Below are 21,826 nucleotides of genomic sequence, written 5' to 3' on the forward strand. Positions count from 1 at the left end.
GAAAATCCCTTTATTGTCCCACAAAGGGGGAATTAAAATCCTTTTGCTAAAATACCACCAGAAAGCTTACAATAAGTTTTTCTCAGGCCATTTCAAAACAAACGTTGCAAAGAGCAGTGTTGCCATCTTAGCGCTTTTGTCGCTATATTTAGTGACTTTTCAGACCCCTCTAGCACTTTTTCTTTTTTATACAAAAAAGCGCCTAGCGCCAAATCTAGCGACTCTATTCTGCTACTGGAGACTTTGGCGACAAAATTTAAAAGCACCAAACTCTGCTCTCCAGAGCGAGTAGATTGGTAACCCCGCCTCCTGCTCTCCTCTATCTTGTCTGCCGTCATGATTCATGCAGCTATTATTTCATACAAATAAAAAATGGAGGACGGATAAGCAGATCGTTTACTTTTGCCATCACCTTTTTGGATACACAGGAAGGAGCAATCAGCTAAGTGAGCTTAGTGCTTGGAAAAAATCTTTCATTCCTTTTGAGACAGCATGAAAATTCGGCTGAGTACAAAACATAGAGAGGAAAACAACAAGAAAAGGGAAAAGGACACAAAACCTAGAATATATAATAAATAATGGATGTCTATTCTATTAAATTTTTATCTGTACATGGGTCTATTTTATAGCCTGACGTAGTCCTACTCAATTCTAGGCAGAATATGAGTCTGATACTGCTCCATAGAGCTGTGATTATGGGGCGTGTTTCGAACGAACCAGGGAAAAAAAATGCCTCTGCACTCAATTGGATAGACCTACAACCAACAAGAGCAACGGGAGTGCGTGACGTATGTTAAGCGATGCATAGTTGTTGTCAACAAAACTCCAAACGTGCAGTTGCACGCCAAGAATAAGAAGATGAGCGTGAACGATTTTTGCCGGTGAACATCTTTCTTTTCAACAAATGCCTTGATCGCGTTTCTCTGTTCCTCTTTTAAAATTAATTTGCTGTCGATATCTTCTAGAACAGACCTAATAGCAGAATCTACACACCTCAACTCTCCAGCGGCAGCCATTGTTGTTGTCACCCAAGCGCGCTTTGGTGACGTGGTTGATTACGTTACTGTTGATCATCTGTCCATCATCGTATAAAGTCCGCCCTGACAATTTGATTGGCCCGACCAGATACTGTGCGAGCATACTCGCGCTACTGTTGAGCAATGCCAGACCGAACTTCCCGACTGCAAACGTTGTGGGCGGGACTAAGTTCAGAATGGCACCCAGGCTATCTATTTTATGTGTTGTCTTCCCATTTCAAAGGGCCTCGTGCCTGACTTTGCCTAGGGCCCCAAATTTCCTATATCCGCCCCTACGGAGAAGGAAAGTGTGCAAAAAACAGCTGCCAATGTATCTCATATTAACAAATCATAGCGGTAATGCTTATGCATGCAAATTCATAAATAAGGCTAATGCATAGGAACAATACACTGTTAATGTTATTTTTAATGAAGACAAGGATGTAGGAGGGCTTATTCATGTTTCTATTATGACAATAATTAACTGCGGTGTGTTCTATAAGGGAGCAAGCTTTTGGAAAGGAGTAGGTACTAAAACGGCACAAAGACAACTGTTTTCTCTTTAAGACGAAAATATTCCAAGACCCTGACTGTCCATCCCCTTCATTTTACCACCTACTTTTCCAGCACTGTCCATCTTAACTAAAGCTGTGTACCAGAGAAATGGAGACAGTCGCCCAAAATGCATTTTAAGATCACGTGGCCTTTCAGGCTCCATTCGTATTCTCTAAAAGTTCCTGAGTTTATCTTTACTTGTCAAGTCCCTCATTAGTTTCGAAACATAAATTTTTTTTTTTTAATCCACAACATTTGCATATGAATTGGAACGAACATTAAGCAGAGCAGGTGAATGGGGTCGTGTTAAAATGAAATGAAAGGAAACGTGAAACTTGAATGCCTCATCTCATGCTCTCATCACAGTAGCTAACGGGCTCCACAGTGCAGCACAGGAACTGCTGTGGGCTCCGTTTTCCTGAGTGAGTCACAGTAATAACAGATTTCAGGCAATGTGCTGTTGGCAAATGGGATGTTTAGAAAGCAAACCCTGAACTCCAGACTCACTGTGAGTCCAATTTCACAGTAAAACTACAGAGCTTATGCTTTGGGGTTGAAGAGTATGACTTTTGTTCTCTCATTGCTTAATCTATTCTCAATTAATTATCTTTTATTAGATGTTATTTTAAAAACAAAACAAATTTCTAAATCCCTAGGAAGGGTTTTAATTTCTTTAAATGCTAATTTTTATGTTAAATGTTTTTGCTGAAAGCTATAGAGAATTTAAGCTATGATGTTCTTTGATTTTTATTATGCTATTTGAGGCCTTATTTTTTTTTTTAAAGGCAAATCTAATTAGGGGAAGGTAAAATCCGGAAGTGGAAACTAATGCAGTGGAACACTTGGTGTGTTTGATTTAAGCTGGCCTTGACTGCTCTGGCTTATTTATGGGCACCGAACAGATCTTTGCCCCAGGCAGTGTCTGGTCGAGTTTAAGCAGGCCAGGCTAAAGGCTGCGTGGATGCACCACACCGCACCACTGTCTCTCTGTAGTGTGCAGGGTTATTGTCCACCGTCACGTGTGTTTGTGCACTCTGTGTGCCTGTGTTTGCTTTTTGGCTTAATCAGCACTGCTGAGTTCAGGAATTCCAGTTCATCAGAGAGAGAAAGTACGAGAGTCAGCAAGATATGAACAAGTAAGAGGGAAGATTGAGGTTCAGCAGATATTGCGTTGTTTTTAGATGAAATCGGAGAGAATTGGGTAAAAGAAAATAAAAGCACATGATTATTTTATAAAATGTTATAGGGCTATCTATAAATAAATGTTTTCTTGCTCATAATTATACTGTATAAAGTAGGGATGCACGATATTGGGATTTTGGCCAATATCCGATATGCCGATATTTTAAAACTCATGTAGCCGATAACCGATATCGATACCGATGTTAAAGGTGGACAAAAATAAGTAGTCATTGAAAATAGCAGTTTTGTTATCCATTTCTGACACTTTGAAAAATAATATACTCAAATATATTTTCATATGCTGATATCAAATCGATTTTTAAAAACGCGGTATCGATCTATTTTACTTTCAAAATCTGGTGAAATTTCATCGTTCTGTTACAAACTCTTGTGATATTTTGCAAATTCTTGTGAGATTTTCTTACTAAAATAGATCGATACCACGTCAATATATCAACATATATAAATATGGCAACATTTCGTGAATTTTCGGGGGATTTCGTAGCATAACGATGACATATAGCAATATTTCATTAGTAAAAGAGATTGATATGGTGTTTTTAAATGGCAATATATCAGCATATGAAGATATTGTGATATTTTAATGTATCAATATTATTTTTCCCTCGTCTTTAGAAGTTTTTAAGTCTGTAAAAAAGAAGTTTTTGAGGAAGAAGAAGTAGTATTTTTCATTTTTTTTTTAGACTTTAGAAACTCAGAAGCTGATCAAATATCGGGTTAAATATCGTTGGGGTGGCCGATGTCTGATATTCAGTTTTAAGGCCGATACAGGCCGATACCGATAGGGGGCCGATTATATTGTGCATCCCTAGTATAAAGTATGGAGAAAAAAAATGGGAATTAATTGGGTATACTTAAAGAAAAAAAATAAAAGATGTATAAAATAACATATGTGAAACCCTTATAAACCCATATAAAGTGAGCCTATAATGTAAAGCCTGGATATGTTACCTTTCACTTGCTGTCGGTAAAAAAAAATCAGCATTTTTGTCCTCTTACCTGTGCTTCTAAACAGGTACCATAAATCCTCTAATATTGGCCTGTATTCCATTAGCAGCCGGGCCTCTAATAATGGCCTGTCTTGCTGTCGGTGGAGGTAAATACTGGCCGGACTCTTATACAGGCCAGGGCTATTATTAGAACCAACTACGTTTCTGTGCAGTCCTCAAGAACTTGTGATAATAACATATAAGTACCACAGGGGGGCAATGTTTGCTAACCAATCCAAGCCATTAACATGGGAAGTCCCATCCTTAGCGCAGACAGTGTCGCAGACAGGAGGTCGGCTTGTTTTGTTTTTATAACCGAAATTGCGGAAAACAACTCGTGAAGTTTGACCCGCTAGAAGAGCGAGGTGCGCGAGAACGCTGGGACCCTTTTTCCACCTGGATCTCCGCTCTTTTTCGCCATCATTTCCCTCCGTTGTCGGACTAAACTCGCCCACACTTCCTCACCGCCTCGGCCGTATCTAGACCCACAGCGTATGGCGCAGACCACGCTTCAATATTGAGCATAAATCAAAAATGACTGCATCAAGCTCACTGCGACACACTGCTGGGGGGAGTATAACCAACCACACAATCGCTCTGATCTGAAAGAAACATGTGATCACCGGTAGGTCTGGTGGTAACCAGGCAGCGTTAAAATTACAGAATTTCGTTGGCCTTCGTCGTTCTGAATTTCTCTTTAAACACTAGAAGAAAAATCAAAAATAGATAAGTGATGTTTTTCTTAAAATAAGTGCATTTGTTCTTGAATTGAGGAGGTAAAAGAGATATTTTGCCAATGGAACAAGACAATGTACATTTAAAGTACGAAAACGCAATTGCATTGTCTTATTTCAAGTGCATTTTATCTAAATTTCCTATTTTGAGAGTAAAAATACTCATTCCATTGGCAAATCATCACATTTACCTACTCTAATTAAATGTAAATATACTTAATTTAAGAAGTTTTTATCTATTTCTAGATCATTTTTGCAGTGAATATATGCTACTGGTAGCCTACTTCCACTTAGCCTGCCTCAAATAAAATTTCGCTGTGATGGCAGAACAGTTTCTATAATTTTTTTTTAAAAACTTTTTTTCGCAAGTCAGTTTGGCCAAGATTCCATTCTGTGTCTTTTTTTTTCTTTTTCGTATTGCCGTGCAGAAAAATTTCAGCTGCTGGAAGATGTCTGAATTATTGTTTTGTATACCGTTATGGTAACTGTACTTTTTCATTAAATGAATTTATTAGTATTTTATAGGTTCAAAGGGATGTTTTTATTCATTCCACTGGTAGTCTGTTTTGATCAAATAGAAATAGAGGCCTGCCTCTAATTCTGGCCTCCTTCTAATAATGGCCTGGACCAAGATGTACCTAAGTGAAATAAAGGCCCGTCCTATATTAGAGGATTTACGGTAGTTACATATAATATTTAGCACAGGCTCCATGACATGCATTACATCATGAAAGGCTGCTTATTGTCATCATGTTACCAATGTTCATTCAGGGGCGTGTTCATGTTGCTGCGGTCTGCAGTCTGACCGCTAGATGTCGCTGAAAATTACACACTGTAGCTTTAAGAATGAATAGTGGCACCCTTTTCTGGGTAGGGATGAAACCAGGGGAGGATCTAGGATTCTAGGAGATCAGGGGCTTAGCCCCGAGGATGAAGATGAGCGTGTAGACTTTCTGCTAAATCCCGTTCTAATGTAAAATATGACAGATTACTGGATTAAAGAAATTTCTAGTATACTACATGCTATCACAAATAACAATTCCAGCTCCATTACATGGGAAGAAATTCATTTACCTGCAAGTCTTTAACTGTGTTTATTTCTTTCTTCCAACAACAAGCTCAGTGGAGACATTTGATCATTATTTGCCAAAGTTATGAAGGGGAAATCATATATTTTAGCCACCTGATATAATCTGCTCCCCCATAACATGGGAAAAATTAAACAAATTATGTGAATTTTGAAACTGTGAATTTTTCTATATTATGTTTGAAACATTTATTATTTTATATTTTGAAATCTTAAATAGTTAATAAAAATATGTCAATTCTCAATTCAAAATGTCTGGAATAGCATTACTTCAGACATTTTGAATTGAGAAAGCTCTCTGGATGGAAAACAAAACATCTTCAAACTTGGAAAACAAAGTCCAGCTGTTTTGGTTTGAACTTTTCTTTTGAAATATATTTGTACATTTTTAGATAAACATTTAAACAGAAAAGAAATTTCATAAAGATCATTAAAGGGGAAACGGATTATATCTGGTGGCTAAAATATATGATTTCCCTCTCATAACTTTGGCAAATAATGATTTAATGTCACCAAATCCACAGGATTTGTTGTTGATGATGAGAGGAATAAACACAGTTAAAGATTTGTAGGTGAATTAATTCCTTCCCATGTTATGGAGGAGGAACGGAATATTCCAGGCAGCTGAAATATCCATTCTCTCCTCTCCTCCTCCCATATGTTTAGGAAATAAACAGCAACTGTTTCCAAATTCTCAAAAAATGTTATGTTTGATAGCATGTAGTATACTAGAAATTTCTTTAATCCAGTAATCTGTCATATTTTACATTAGAACGGGATTTACCAGAAAGTCTACTCTCTCTTCTTTTCTGGAAATCTTAATTTTTGTGTCCTGCTATCAGCCAGTTTCCGTCCTCTTATATCAGCAGTGAAAAATGATAAATACTTCTGACTTTTATTTCTGTCAGGCTTAACTGACAGAAGTTGGAAAACGACAGATTCTCTTGGCGTTTAAAAAATAACACAAAACAGCTTAAAAGGACCTCGTCTATTTATTTATTTTACAATTTTATAGACAACAGCTGCTGATTAAACTGGATGTTACAACATTGACATGAATGAAAATGGTCCCATCCGCCATGTTCGCCTCTCTGGCTTCAATGCGCGCTCCCGACGCAAGGGGAACAGAATTTTATACAACTCCAGGACAAAGAACGTCTGGAAGTCAGTCAGAGCTTCACAAAGATGGTACATCAGTCTGTTTAGCAACAGCTAGTGGGGACTTCTTCTGCACAGGAATGCTCCAGGCTGCTTTCCTGCACATGCTGCCACTCTGGTGAATTCCAGTACTGCACATTTTACTCTGATCAGCTCAGAAGCGAGATCCGGGGCTCTTGGGGAAACATCCGGGGCTACAGCCCAAGTAGCCGCCCCCTAGATCCGCCACTGGATGAAACTGCAACACTGAAAGAATATCCACCTAACCTGAGATCATTAATCAGATAAAACAAACTTTTTAAGCCATTATTCGATGATCATAGTAGTTGACTATTTCCTTGTGTCCCTAATTAAAGTTTTTATGTAATAGTTCACTTTTTCCTAGTGCTCCAAGGATAACATCTAGGTAGTTAATATCTTGCCTGAAGTAGTGAACTCTCAAATATATACACTACTCAAAAAAAGGAAACACTCAAGGAACACAACCTACACTATATTGCCAAAAGTATTTGCTCACCTGCCTTGACTCACATATGAGCTTAAGTGACATCCCGTTCCTAATCCATAGGGTTCAATATGACGTCGGTCCACCCTTTGCAGCTAGAACAGCTTCAACTCTTCTGGGAAGGCTGTCCACAAGGTTTAGGAGTGTGTTTATGGGAATTTTTGACCATTCTTCCAGAAGCGCATTTGTGAGGTCGCACACTGATGTTGGACGAGAAGGCCTGGCTCTCAGTCTCCGCTCTAATTCATCCCAAAGGTGTTCTATCGGGTTGAGGTCAGGACTCTGTGCAGGCCAGTCAAGTTCATCCACACCAGACTCTGTCATCCATGTCTTTATGGACCTTGCTTTGTGCACTGGTGCACAGTCATGTTGGAAGAGGAAGGGGCCAGCTCCAAACTGTTCCCACAAAGTTGGGAGCATGGAATTGTCCAAAATGTCTTGGTATGCTGAAGCATTCAGAGTTCCTTTCACTGGAACTAAGGGGCCAAGCCCAGCTCCTGAAAAACAACCTCACACCATACAGGTGCTGGTCATAAAAATAGAATATCATGAAAAAGTAGATTGATTTCAGTAATTCCATTTAAAAAGTGAAACTTGTATATTATATTCATACATTACATACAAACTCATATATTTCAGATGTTTATTTTGTTTAATTTTGATGATTACAAATGACAACAAATGAAAATCTCAAATTCATCATATCAGAAAATTAGAATATTGTGAAAAGGTTCAAAATTGATGGCCCCTGGTGCCACACTCTAATCAGCTAATTAACTCAAACCACCTGCAAAAGCCTTTAAATGGTCTTTCAGTCTAGTTCTATAGGCTACACAATCATGGGGAAGACTGCTGACTTGACAGTTGTCCAAAAGACGACCATCGACACCTTGCACAAGGAGGGCAAGACACAAAAGGTCATCGCTAAAGAGGCTGGCTGTTCACAGAGCTCAGTGTCCAAGCACATTAATAGAGAGGCGAAGGGAAGGAAAAGATGTGGTCGAAAAAAGTGTACAAGCAAGAGAGATAACCGCACCCTGGAGAGGATTGTGAAACAAAACCCATTCAAAAATGTGGGGGAGATTCACAAAGAGTGGACTGCAGCTGGAGTGAGTGCTTCAAGAACCACCACACACAGACGTATGAAAGACATGGGTTTCTGCTGTCGCATTCCTTGTGTCAAGCCACTCTTGAACCACAGACAGCGTCAGAAGCGTCTTGCCTGGGCTAAAGAGAAACAGGACTGGACTGCTGGTGAGTGGTCCAAAGTCATGTTCTCTGATGAAAGTAAATTTTGCATTTCCTTTGGAAATCAAGGTCCCAGAGTCTGGAGGAAAAGAAGAGAGGCACTTCATCCACGTTGCTTGAAGTCCAGTGTAAAGTTTCCACAGTCAGTGATGGTTTGGGGTGCCATGTCATCTGCTGGTGTTGGTCCATTGTGTTTTCTGAGGTCCAGGGTCAACGCAGCCACATACCAGGAAGTTTTAGAGCACTTCATGCTTCCTGCAGCTGACCAACTTTTTGGAGATGCAGATTTCATTTTCCAACAGGACTTGGCACCTGCACACAGTGCCAAAGCTACCAGTACCTGGTTGAAGGACCATGGTATCCCTGTTCTTAATTGGCCAGCAAACTCTCCTGACCTTAACCCCATAGAAAATCTATGGGGTATTGTGAAGAAGAAGATGCAATACACCAGACCCAACAATTCAGAAGAGCTAAAAGCCACTATTAGAGCAACCTGGGCTATCATAACACCTGAGCAGTGCCACAGACTGATCGACTCCATGCCACGCCGCATTGCTGCAGTAATACAGGCCAAAGGAGGCCCAACTAAATACTGAGTGCTGTACATGCTCATACTTTTCATGTTCATACTTTTCAGTTGGCCAACATTTCTATAAATCCTTTGTTTTTATTGGTCTTCAGTAATATTCTAATTTTCTGATATGATGAATTTGAGATTTTCATTTGTTGTCATTTGTAATCATCAAAATTAAACAAAATAAACATCTGAAATATATGAGTTTGTATGTAATGTATGAATATAATATACAAGTTTCACTTTTTAAATGGAATTACTGAAATCAATCTACTTTTTCATGATATTCTAATTTTATGACCAGCACCTGTAATCCCCCCTCCACCAAACTTTACACTTGGCACAATGCAGTCAGACAAGTACCGTTCTCCTGGCAACCGCCAAACCCAGACCCGTCCATCAGATTGCCAGATGGAGAAGCGCGATTCGTCACTCCAGAGAACGCGTCTCCACTGCTCTAGAGTCCAGTGGCGGCGTGCTTTACACCACCGCATCCGACGCTTTGCATTGCACTTGGTGATGTATGGCTTGGATGCAGCTGCTCGACCATGGAAACCCATTCCATGAAGCTCTCTGCGCACTGTTCTTGAGCTAATCTGAAGGCCACATGAAGTTTGGAGGTCTGTAGTGATTGACTCTGCAGAAAGTTGGCGACCTCTTCGCACTATGCGCGTCAGCATCCGCTGACCCCGCTCCGTCAGTTTACGTGGCCTACCTCTTCGTGGCTGAGTTGCTGTCGTTCCCAAACACTTCCATTTTCTTATAATACAGCTGACAGTTGACTGTGGAATATTTAGGAGCGAGGAAATTTCACGACTGGATTTGTTGCACAGGTGGCATCCTATCACAGTTCCACGCTGGAATTCACTGAGCTCCTGAGAGCGACCCATTCTTTCACAAATGTTTGTAAAAACAGTCTGCATGCCTAGGTGCTTGAATTTATACACCTGTGGCCATGGAAGTGATTGGAACACCTGATTCCAATAATTTGGATGGGTGAGCAAATACTTTTGGCAATATAGTGTATATCAGAATTTATGAAATATTCTCTTTGAATACATTGTTTTGTGCAAAGCTGACAACAAAGTCACTCGAATTATCAATGGAAATCAAATTTATTAATCAATGGATCCCTGGGTTTGAAGTCTCACACAGTGCTCAGTGTGAACCTGCTTTCATCTGTGAAGAGCACAGGATGCCAGTGGTGAGTTTGCAAATCTTGGTGTTCTCTGGCAAAGGCCAAGCGTCCTGCACAGAGTTGGGCTGTGAGCACAACCCGCATTTGTGAATGGCAGGCCCTCATACCATCCTCATGGACTCTGTTTTTTTAACCATTTTTGGAGACACATGCGTATTTGTGGCTTGCTGGAGGTCATTTTGCAGCGCACTGGCAGTGCTCCTCCTGTTCCTCCTTACACAAAGGCGGAGATGACAATCCTGCTGCTGGGTTGTTGCCCTCCCATGTGGACATTTTAATTTCACAGAAGTTTGATTTGATTAAAGTTGTATTGTTTTTTTGTTGTTGTTTTTGTAGTTTGAAATAAGAAAATGTTTGTTTTTGCTTGAGGCTAATATTACCTTGTAGTCTGAGCAGAGGCAAAGTATATATTTACTTCCCAATATTAACAAAATATTTGCTTCTCCACACCTTTATACCCTTATATACCTATTTTCTACTGGCCAAAAAACCCATTTAAACCTGGGAACAATGGGCTTTTAGTGGCAATGGGAACAGCTCACTGACACGTGTCTACCCGGGTCAAACAACTCAGCAAGTGACCCGCGGTAAAATCGCCACGGCTCTGATCGGCATGCTGTCGGAACACCAGACTCGGGTCAACCCGCTAATTAACGTGGTGCCATTGAGCGCAACGTACAGACAACACTCAGTCGAGTCTGATATAAGTTTGAAAAACTTTAAATTTGATAAACAAGGTGCAGCGCTGGTTAGAGGGATTCAGACATTTAAAAGAGAGAAATAATACAGTGCACGATTGTAAGTCGGTCGACCCGGGTTTGAAAAAATCCTGTCAACCCACTAATTTCAATGAAAAAAAAGGCTAATGTGACCCTAAAGCCCTGCTTTATCTTTAGCTCAATGACTTTTGGGGGCGACATTTCAATTTCAGCACAAAAGGCCAAGAAAGTCCATCCAAATAGTTAAAATATACATGACCATGCAGGATTAAATGCATAGCAACTGTAATATTAAACCCTTCCAAATATGGCATCAATGCAGTTCCTTTGTTGGGATTTTCCACCATTTATGTTGCAACAACTGCTAAAGATTGCAGTTTTTAAACATTTACATTTTTTTTTCTACAGTGCTTACCAGGGGTTTAAAATAAAAAAATATTCTGTCACATATCATGATTTTTATTTCCTTGAGCATATTTGTATAGATTCAAGATACCAATGTCACAATATTTTATTAGATTATATTGGTATTGATTCAAAATATGGCAAATTGGATCAGAAATGTAACAACATATTTATAAGCAAAAAGCCATGTCATTCTTTCTTTCTTATAAATCTTAAACCTCCAACCACTAGCTGTTGGCGTACCGCTTAAAAACCTCTGCACAAGTCACAGCAGAGCAACACTAAGACTTTGGGAGTATTTCCAGAGCTAAATTATTATAAAAATCCCAACGTATCTTTATGAAAGTTTTGGGATATATTGGAATTAATCATATCATGACATGTGTTGTGATTAGGGATGCACCGATACGATATTTTTATCGGTATCGGTCCAGATATAAAGGAGAAAAAAAATAGATCGGTATCAGTGACAATTGACTTAATATAGGGGCCGATCTATTCATTCGAACTCTATGCTATGCTCTGCCATCATGCGGCAGCGCAACAACACAGCACGGCCATATTGTTTATGATGGAGTGAGCATGTAACAGTACACAGGCCAAAAGAAATCAGAGATGATACCTGATAATTATAATGACACTTTTTTTTTACATGTTGACCAAGTCAGAGAACTTTTGGTTTAAGATTTTTGCACAGTTGTTAAATAAATGAGTCATAACCTTTCTATTCGGGTTGTTTCCTATTTTTTTTTAAGAAAAGGGAAATCAAATCATATGCACAGAAAAATGATCCCAGTTTTTTTTCACACAATAAAAACATACGTTAGGTAATAATTCAGTGCTGTTTTTGCTAATGGTATCAGATCGGTATCAGCCGACATTAAACCTCAATTATCGGTATCGTATCGGAGGTGAAAAAAGTGGATCGGTGTATCCCTAGTTGTGATGCGTATTGTATCGACAAATTCTTGCCAATTCACACCCTAAGCCTTAACATATGGAGGACCAACTCTGCCATATTTAAAAATAAATACATAAATAAATAAATGCTCAATTAATATATAAGCATACAATTAATTGCCAACAAAAATACAATAAACAAATAAATGTAAGTAGAAATTAAATTATAAAGTGAGACATAAATGTATATAACTCTTAATTAGCTTCTTTATTTATTTGCCTTTTTAATATTTACGTTATTTATTTTTTTGTCCTTTATATTCTTCAACTTTATTTTTTAATTACTTATATTTTTAAGTATTGATTTATGTGCATGTTATATTTTTGTCTGTTTTATTCTTCCATTGTATTTTTTTACCTTAGTTATTTCTTTGCCGCTGTTTATTTCTGTCTGCCCTTTTTACATTTCTCTCTGCCCTTTTGACATTTCTCTATGCATTTCTACCTCATTATGCAAATGAGGAGGGGGTGTGTCCTAGAGAGTCAACTTCTGCTCTTTGGTTGGCGGCCCATCTTCTTAACTCACAGAGCTCAGAGTACTAAGTTAAATGTTCTCTTTTCTGTTGCTGTTGTTCAATAAAAGTGCGTTTTAAAATCATTTGAGGTGAGAACTTTATACTTTTAAGCATCACCATATGGCACATTCACAGATTTAAAAGAAAATGTGACGAACTTGAGAGGACCGCGGCACCAGCGGAGCTCCGAAGCTGACGGCAGCCCGTCTGCAGCGGCCCTCTCTCGGCATAGCCGTGTGTGAAGGACCGCTGGCTATGATGGCGATTTTTTGTTGTATTTGGCACTCGCGTTCTAATGACTTCAGACTCGACATCAGACTTTCCTCCTGTAGATTCGACCGATGTAGTAAAATGCTAACCAAAACGCTTCACACACGGCTATGCCGAGAGAGGGCCGCTGCAAAAAAAATCGCCATCATAGCCAGCGGTCCTTCACACACGGCTATGCCGAGAGAGGGCCGCTGCAGACGGGCTGCGGTTAGACCTGGCTGCCGTCAGCTTCGGAGCTCCGCTGGTGCCGCGGTCCTCTCAAGTTCGTCACATTTTCTTTTAAATCTGTGAATGAGCCATATGGTGATGCTTAAAAGTATAATATTCTCGCCTCAAATTATCTTAAAACGCACTTTTATTGAACAACAGCAACAGAAAAGAGAACATTTAACTTAGTACTCAGAGCTCTGTGAGTTAAGAAGATGGGCCGCCAAGCCAACCAATGAGCAGAAGTTGACTCTCTAGGACACACCCCCTCCTCATTTGCATAATGAAGTAGAAATGCATAGAGAAATGTAAAAAGGGCATAGAGAAATAAACAGCGGCAAAGAAATAACTAAGGTAAAAAAATACAATGGAAGAATAAAACAGACAAAAATATAATAACATGCACATAAATCAATACTTAAAAATATAAGTAATTAAAAAATAAAGTTGAAGATTATAAAGGACAGAAAAATAAATAACGTAAATATTACAAAGGCAAATAAAGAAGCTAATTAAGAGTTATATACATTTATGTCTCACTTTATAATTTAATTTCTACTTACATTTATTTGTTTATTGTATTTTTGTTGGCAATTAATTGTATGCTTATATATTTATTGAGCATTTATTTATTTATGTATTTATTTTTAAATATGGCAGAGTTGGTCCTCCATATTAACATACCACATTGCTGTGCAAAACAAAAATCTTCATTTGTAAGTACTTTTTCTTTTATCGATTTCTTTCAATAATCATTTTTATATGAACAACAAAATGTATCTCGAATCAGAAGTAGTAGAAAAAAAAACTGTATCCACGTCACCTTTCTTTCATAAAGTCAATCTATTGAAACTCCCATCAGCTAATCATATACGTGCCTCTATGAAACAAAGCAGGTAGTAAAGAAAAGCGATCTTTATAATGATATAGCCCTCCAATATGTTATGAGAAGCAATCCAAATATATTTTTAGTTACTTTCTTAAAGATGATATTGAACTACTCTCCTTGTTTTTTAGACATATTATTGCACAGTTTAATTACATAAGCAGATATACAACATTGCATTAGTTTTAGTTTTGAAACAATTGGCATCTTCAATGCAATATTTTCAAACTTATACATACTCTTGCAAACTAATTTTTAGGGATGCACGATATAATTGGCCCTCTATCGGTATCGGCCTTAAAACTGAATATCGGACATCGGCCTCCCCACCGATATTTAACCCGATATTTGATCAGCTTCTGAGTTTCTAAAGTCTCAAAAAAATGAAAAATACTACTTCTTCTTCTTCCTCAGAAACTTCTTTTTTACAGACTTAAAAACTTCTAAAGACGAGGGAAAAAATATTGATACATTAAAATATCACAATGTCTTCATATGCTGATATATTGCCATTTAAAAACACCATATCAATCTCTTTTACTAATGAAATATTGCTATGTGTCATCGTTATGCTACAAAATCCCCCGAAAATTCCCAAAATTTTGCCATATTTTTATATGCTGATATATTGACGCGGTATCGATCTATTTTACTTACAAAATCTCACAAGAATTAGCAAAATATCACGAGAGTTTGTAACAGAACGATGAAATTTCACGAGATTTTGAAAGTAAAATAGATCGATACCGCGTTTTTAAAAATCCATTTGATATCAGCATATGAAAATATATTTGAGTATATTATTTTTCAAAGTGTCAGAAATGGATAACGAAACTGCTATTTTCAATGACTACTTATTTTTGTCCAACTTTAACATCATTATCGATATCGGTTATCGGTTACATGAGTTTTAAAATATCGGCATATCGGATATCGGCCAAAATCCCAATATCGTGCATCCCTACTAATTTTCCTATTTTTTTAGTTAAAAGAAAATGATTTGAGTTGATTTTTGGAGCAGGTTTCTTTAAGTTTGGACACTTTTACTTTATAAATTTCAAACTAAAGAAAACCTTTTCCTCTGGTTCAGCTTTGAATCCATGTGCAGCATAGAATAGTCTCTGAACATTTATCCCTCACTTTTGGCCTAATAACTTTTCCAGATTCCTGTGACCTGATATGTCACCACTGAGGCCAAGCAGCATTTGTTTAGTGCAAAGCTGTGAAGTTTGGCTGTGGTGGAGAAATATCTATCTCTTTGGGAAACACTTCATAAAAGCCGAAGGCTCCCTCTGCAGCATGCTGCTTTTGTAAACCCTCAGGGGCCCATTATCCCACAAGCCTTCTGCCAGACGCCATAGCCGTGACCGAGCGTGCATTTCGGCCTGCTTCCAGCAGAGTTCAGACACAGGAGACACCTTTTTCCCTCCTACTTCTCCCCATAAGTTGGATGAAGTCTGACACAATAGACTTTGCTTCAGCTAAGTTGTTCAAAGAAACCTTTAAAGCTCATCTAATGGAAGGAATCTGAGATCTAGATCCGTTGCTTGGCCGACTTGCTCTTTGCAATCATGTAGCTTAAATCCAGTGATTGCTTGTTGGGCAGACATTCAGGGCTTAATATCCAATGAGGATGAATCCTAATGGCTACATGACAGTTACTGGACACAGTCATTTCAAATTTCCTGCCTCCATTTGTCCTTCTAAGGGGATTTTTTTTTTGTTTTTTATTCAATTCACTGAATGATATCCTAACATCACCATATTAGTATAACAGTGCAAGTTAAAGTATTTGACTATTAGTCAAGAAACATGCTTCATTTCTAAAGTATTAATTGTTTAAATCTAGTTTGTTTGATAAATGAGAATAAAATATGACACTTTTTGTCCAAAGGACAAAGTCAGAAGGTAAAACAAGGGAGAAAAATATTGCAAATAGACAAATTTGGAACTGCCCTTTCTGATATGAGATTCCAAAATGGGCTTTTTCTGTCTCTTGCTGAGGTAGGGCTGTACACTTTAAAACTACAAGTCGTCCTCTGAGGTATTGCATGGGGGTCGTGAAAGTTTTGGTTGATTAGACATTTTTTTTGTTTTGTTTTTTTTATATTCCCCCTCGCAACTTTTTCCACTAATTAAAATGTCTTTAAATCCACATTAACATGAATTCAACACACTGTAGTAAACGGATAAAAGGAGGCAGAAGATGTCTTTCAGTCATCAATGCAAACAGTAAACAACACAAAGGAGCTCTTTCAAACTGGACACCATTTCATTCAAAACACCTGTCCCATCAACAAGGAATCAGAATTAGAAATATTTTACTAATCCCAGGGAGAAATTACCTAAATTACATGACTCCATATGTAATGGAGTGTCTATAAGACCAGTTTGATATAACACAGTATATATATATATATATATATATATATATATATATATATATATATATATATATATATATATATATATATATATATAAAATTAGGGAATCCGTGCACTATCTCGCCATCAGTTTTGAGGTCCTTGGCCTGGAAAACATTAAAAAAACCTCTGCTTTAAGGTATTTTTCAGTTTTGCATTTGGATTAAGTAGCATAGCCCACAGCAAAGTAAGCCTGAATGGTAAAGTGGAAGGGAAAATGCTCATCTTTAGAAATTTTTATTTATTTTTTTTTTAATAAACAAAACTCTAAGAAGTTTGATACTCCTAGAAAAATCCAGTGAAAACAGTCACCCCTCATATAGTCCAACAATGGGTAATTTCATCTCTGTTCGAATACAGCAAAAATATTTGATGGCAAACTAATCGCATAGTGGAATCAAAGAAAATAAAATCCTGAGCATCTCACATAGCACCTTTACATTTATTATCCTGAGATAAAAACAGTATAGCAGAGCTAATAAGTATGCAAGATGGTGGTACCCCCACCCCCCAAAAAATAAAATTATTTATAAATTTTATTTTAAAACAGAGTTTGTACTGCTATGAAACTCAATAGCCTAGACTCCTATCGCCATGTTGTGATGGCGGTAGAGTTGAAGTGCTTGATAACCGTTTAAACAGTGTGTACTAAGCGTTATGTAGCATGTTAGCTGATGCTAGTTAGCGTCTAGTACGAATTCCTCAAACCAAAGAGAAAACTCTGACCATTCTTTGGAAATTCAGTTGTTAATTTAGAAATAAGTATCTTGAAATGAATAAATCTTAAAATACCGTAAATCCTCTAATATAGGCCCGGGCCTTTATTTCACTCAAGTGCATCGCGGTCCAGGCCTTTATTGGAAAGAGGCCAGAATTAGAGACAGGCCTCTATTGCTATTTGAGCAAAACAGACTACCAGTGGAATGAATAAAAATGAGATTTTGTCTATTTGAACCTATAAAACACTAGGTTCATTTATTGAAAAAGTACAGTTACCATGTTCGCTTGGTTTGAAGTAAAAAAGAAAAAAAAATCCTCCAATTCTGTTTAATCCTCCTCCTCAGTTTCCTCCTCCTCTTCATCTCTCCCTTCAATCTCCTCATCACTGGCGCTCCTCCTCATGTTCTGCTGCGTGTCTGTTCTCTTCCTCGCGCAGACGGGCAGCAGTCAGGGCCTGTCGTCCAGCTGCGCAGGGCTGTGGTACTTGTATGTTACTACCACAAGTATAATGTTGAGGTATGCCCAGAAAAAAACGTTTATAGCCCCGGCCTGTATTAGAGACCGGCCATTATTTACCTCCTCTGACAGCGAGACCGGCCAATTTTAGAGTCCCGGCCGCTAATGGAATACAGGCCAATATTAGAGAATTTACGGTATATCACAAAATATAGAAATCTTATAATATATCACCAATTAAATTAATAAAAGAATACGTCTTTAAGTAAATGAAGGAATCATAATGAAGAATATCTCTATCAACATAAGGTTAGAATTTATATAAATTTTTTTTGGGAATGTGTTTTATGTGATATTAAGAACAATAATTTAATGTATCTAATCTAGAATAAAATGGATTTCCATACATAATGACATGGAATCCATATAAAAAGCATCATTGAAGTTTGTGGTGACTATATGGAAGTTGCTCTGGTACACAGAGTGCAGGAAATGGGGCGGGAGTTTGACCTGTCAGAACTTTTAACAGGTTAAACATTACACAAACGTTTTCATCCGATTTGTATCACTAGTTGACTGATGCACTGCTTTTTTTAAAGTGTTTAAAGCAGTGGTCAGCATGTCTTTTCCATCTTCCTACAACCTGCAAAGAGGTGGCTGGATGCCTCTTAATGACTTGCAGTATTTGACCATTTTTTTTCATGCTGATTCATCCGTGCTGTTCAAGACATTTGAGAACACTGCAAAAACGATCTAGAAATAGGTAAAAAAAAATGTATTCAATTAATCAGAATAAAGTTTATTGCCAAGTAGATTTGCACTTACAAGGAATTTGACTTGGTGTTGTTGGTGCAGACAAGAAACAAAATAATATAGAATATTTATATATATATATATATATATATATATATATATATATATATATATATATATATATATATATATATATATATATATATATATATATATATATACATACACACAGTAGACTGGGCTTTAATGTAAGTGTATTTACCCTTAATTTGAGTAGAAAAATTAAATGATTTGTCAATGGAATGAGTATTTTTACTCTTAAAATAAGATAATTAGATAATATGCACTTGAAATAAGATAATGCAATTGTTTTTCCTTATTTTAAATGTAAATTGTGTTGTTCCATTGGCAAAGTGTCTCACTTATCTACTTAATTAAAGAAGAAACGCACTGGTTTTAAGAAAAAAATAACTTATTTAGATTTCCATTTTTTGCAACATCCACTCTATTGTAGCGTTCAACTCCATTACAAAAGATTTACTGATATTCTGCCACTTATATTTCAGTCACCAGCCATCTTGGGACACTAAAAACTGTTTTTGTTGTCATGCTTGGAAATTGAAGAATTCCAGCTATTTGCACCTTTACTGCCCAATCAGCTCTCTCCTGCTCCTACTTTCTCCTGTTTTCCTCATTCGTTTGGCCAATAAGTGCCGGTGCACTCAGGGTCTCTGTTTTGACATTGTTATCTATTGTGTACGTGCTGAAGACAGACATGTAAACGCCGCCTTTTATCATGGCCTCGATGCGGCCAGTCAAACTCGACGTTGGGGGTTTATTTGACAATGGTGATTTGTTGTTGCACGGTTGAAAGCAGAAAGCTCCTCCATGATAAGTGCACTTTGGTACAATAAGCAGACCAAGGCCTTCATCTCATTTACTCATTTTACTTCCCGTCTCTTTAGTCATTATTTCTCTTTGATCTTCTTCCAAAAAAACATCCCAACCTTTATTCCTTCTGTTTACCTCTCAGTCGAGGATCTTCAACTAATTTCTTCTACACATACCTCCTTCTTGTATCCAATGAGTTTCCTGTGCTTTTAGCTGCTCTCCATGTTTCTCCTCTTACTTCACCATCGTATAAACACAGTAACTTTTAGTCTTGGACATTTAAACATATTCTTTACGGCAAAAAATGTTGATCTAAACTAAGTTTTTTCTTAAGATAGCAGCTTTTTTATTGAGGAGTTTAATTGAGACATATTTAAAGTAAGAAAAAAACAATTGCGTTGTCCTATTATAGGTGCATATTATCCAATTTTCTTATTATACGAGTAAAAATACTCATTCCATTGCTAAACCTATTTCCCTACTCAAATAAAGGGGTACATTCACTTAGTTTAAGACATTTTTACTTATGTCTAGATCTTTTTTTGGTTGCAGAATTACATTCTTACAAAGAAAGGCGTATTAATGGAAAGAAGATGAATGGGAGGTTGATTTAAATTTTTTTCGTTCTTCTTTATTATTAAAGAAAAATCTGAGTGACCCATGTTTTCCATTTCAGATGATAAGCCAGTCCAGGAGGAAGACTGGGTGGTGTGCCAGCACCCTGAGTGTCCAGACCACCGGAGGGCCTCCAAGGTAAGACTCCTAAAGCTCAAAGATGCATATCTACTAGACTGATATGGAGCAACTGTGTCTCTTCCTGTCAGACCTTAACGTGAACTTAACAAGGAGACATTCTCTTTCATAGGATGCTGATGTTTGCAGAAACCGATATAATAAATGACATTGTTTTCAATCTAATGACAAAAAACATTACAGGTACCCTAAGGGTAATTTTCTTATCCAAATTTAGAAATGTTCAATAAAAAATGGAGACCTTCTGCTGAAACCTGCAGTATTTGTTTAACCTGACTCCGCCAGATGGATTTGCTTCGCATATCCATCTGGAAACCTTCCGTTGAAGTAATTTTGGGAAGGGGCGAAAATACTGGTTAGCTGATTGGCCTATGTTGGTGATAGATGGGCCAAATAAACCAATCAGATCAACGAAGCATATGACGTACTAACAGAGCGACGACGAAGAGGAGCCAATTGATAGATCAAACTCTTGCCGAAACCAGTCGGGAGAAGAGCAAAAACATCTTTTCCTCTGAGAAAAGCCTCCAGAGCAGTGTTTTGCTCTTCTTTCAGTGAAGAAATACTCTGTAATTCCGATAAAACTTGCTCGATAGCCACGCTAACGCTAGTTTCATCGGCTGAAGCCGCCATGTTCTTTAGGCTGAACTGTTGCGCTTCTCGTTGCGTCGCACCTCAACCCGCCTCAAAGCCAACGCTGATTGGACGTTCGTTTGGTGAACGGCTCCAAATTTTCTTTAACGGAAAGTAGCTTGACTGATCTGCGAGTGAAACCTTGAAAGCTCGCGAGATCAGGATGGTCTCACAAGGCTAGTAGTTGTTACATATATCTAAAAAAAAAAAAAAAAAAAAAAAAAAAAAAGCCTGGATCAGTTAACCGTGCCGAGCTCGATTCCTTACGACTGTTTACACACCACGCTAGCACGGTTCCTCGCCTCCTAGTGGCGATCTACGGTACTACTGCTCTCTAGAGCGAAACAAGCAAACCAATAAAGTTACGGTGGCGGCCGTAAAATTTAGGAAGTTTGGTTACAATTGTGATAATTCACTGTTTGCGGAGAGTCGGGTGAAAAAGGCAGCCTTTGGTGAATTTACTTGACAGAGTCGGCTTTTGGGAAGTGGATACGACAAACGACAGTCTAATCAGGGCTTAAAGACGCAGGAAACAACGACGGATGTTGAGGTCCATCACACTGCTAAGCAGACTCATCACTGGAAATGCTGTGGCACGGTAGGGAAGCTAGGATTTTTATGAATTTCTGAAGTTTCATGATTACGGAGGCTGACTGTAAAGAGATGACACGGTCTGCTCATGCGCTCTTTATCTGAGAACCGAGCCAGAACTGAACCATGCCAAGCCCTACTGATGAACTAGTACCACTTTAGCGCGGTCCGATTCGGTGGTGCGTACCATTTACACTTAACATTTATCTCCGTTGCCGAGCTCGGACTGACTTTTGCACGATTTCTAAAATGTAGTGTAAACGGGGCTATAGGATGCAGATCCTGCTTTAGACCAGGTCGGCTTGGAGAGCTTTTCCCCAGAATGACTACATCATTCCTAAAATTTGCTCTGGAATTCTTAGGTCTTACTTTGTAT

General features: G+C 38.0%; 1 protein-coding gene across 2 annotated transcripts in view; it reads left to right on the plus strand.

Annotated features, from left to right (window-relative positions):
• The window catches only part of plekhg5b (pleckstrin homology domain containing, family G (with RhoGef domain) member 5b), a 162,927-nt gene that overhangs the window by 34,870 nt on the left and 106,231 nt on the right, over positions 1-21,826 (plus strand). For both annotated transcript variants that reach the window (XM_038309253.1, XM_038309252.1), the window contains exon 2: positions 20,150-20,226. In XM_038309253.1, coding sequence (XP_038165181.1) covers positions 20,150-20,226 — 77 coding nt within the window. The remainder of the gene's footprint in view (positions 1-20,149; positions 20,227-21,826) is intronic.

Source organism: Cyprinodon tularosa, unplaced genomic scaffold (assembly GCF_016077235.1).
Source record: "Cyprinodon tularosa strain WSP-4 unplaced genomic scaffold, ASM1607723v1 ctg66, whole genome shotgun sequence".
NCBI classification, from domain to species: domain Eukaryota; kingdom Metazoa; phylum Chordata; class Actinopteri; order Cyprinodontiformes; family Cyprinodontidae; genus Cyprinodon; species Cyprinodon tularosa.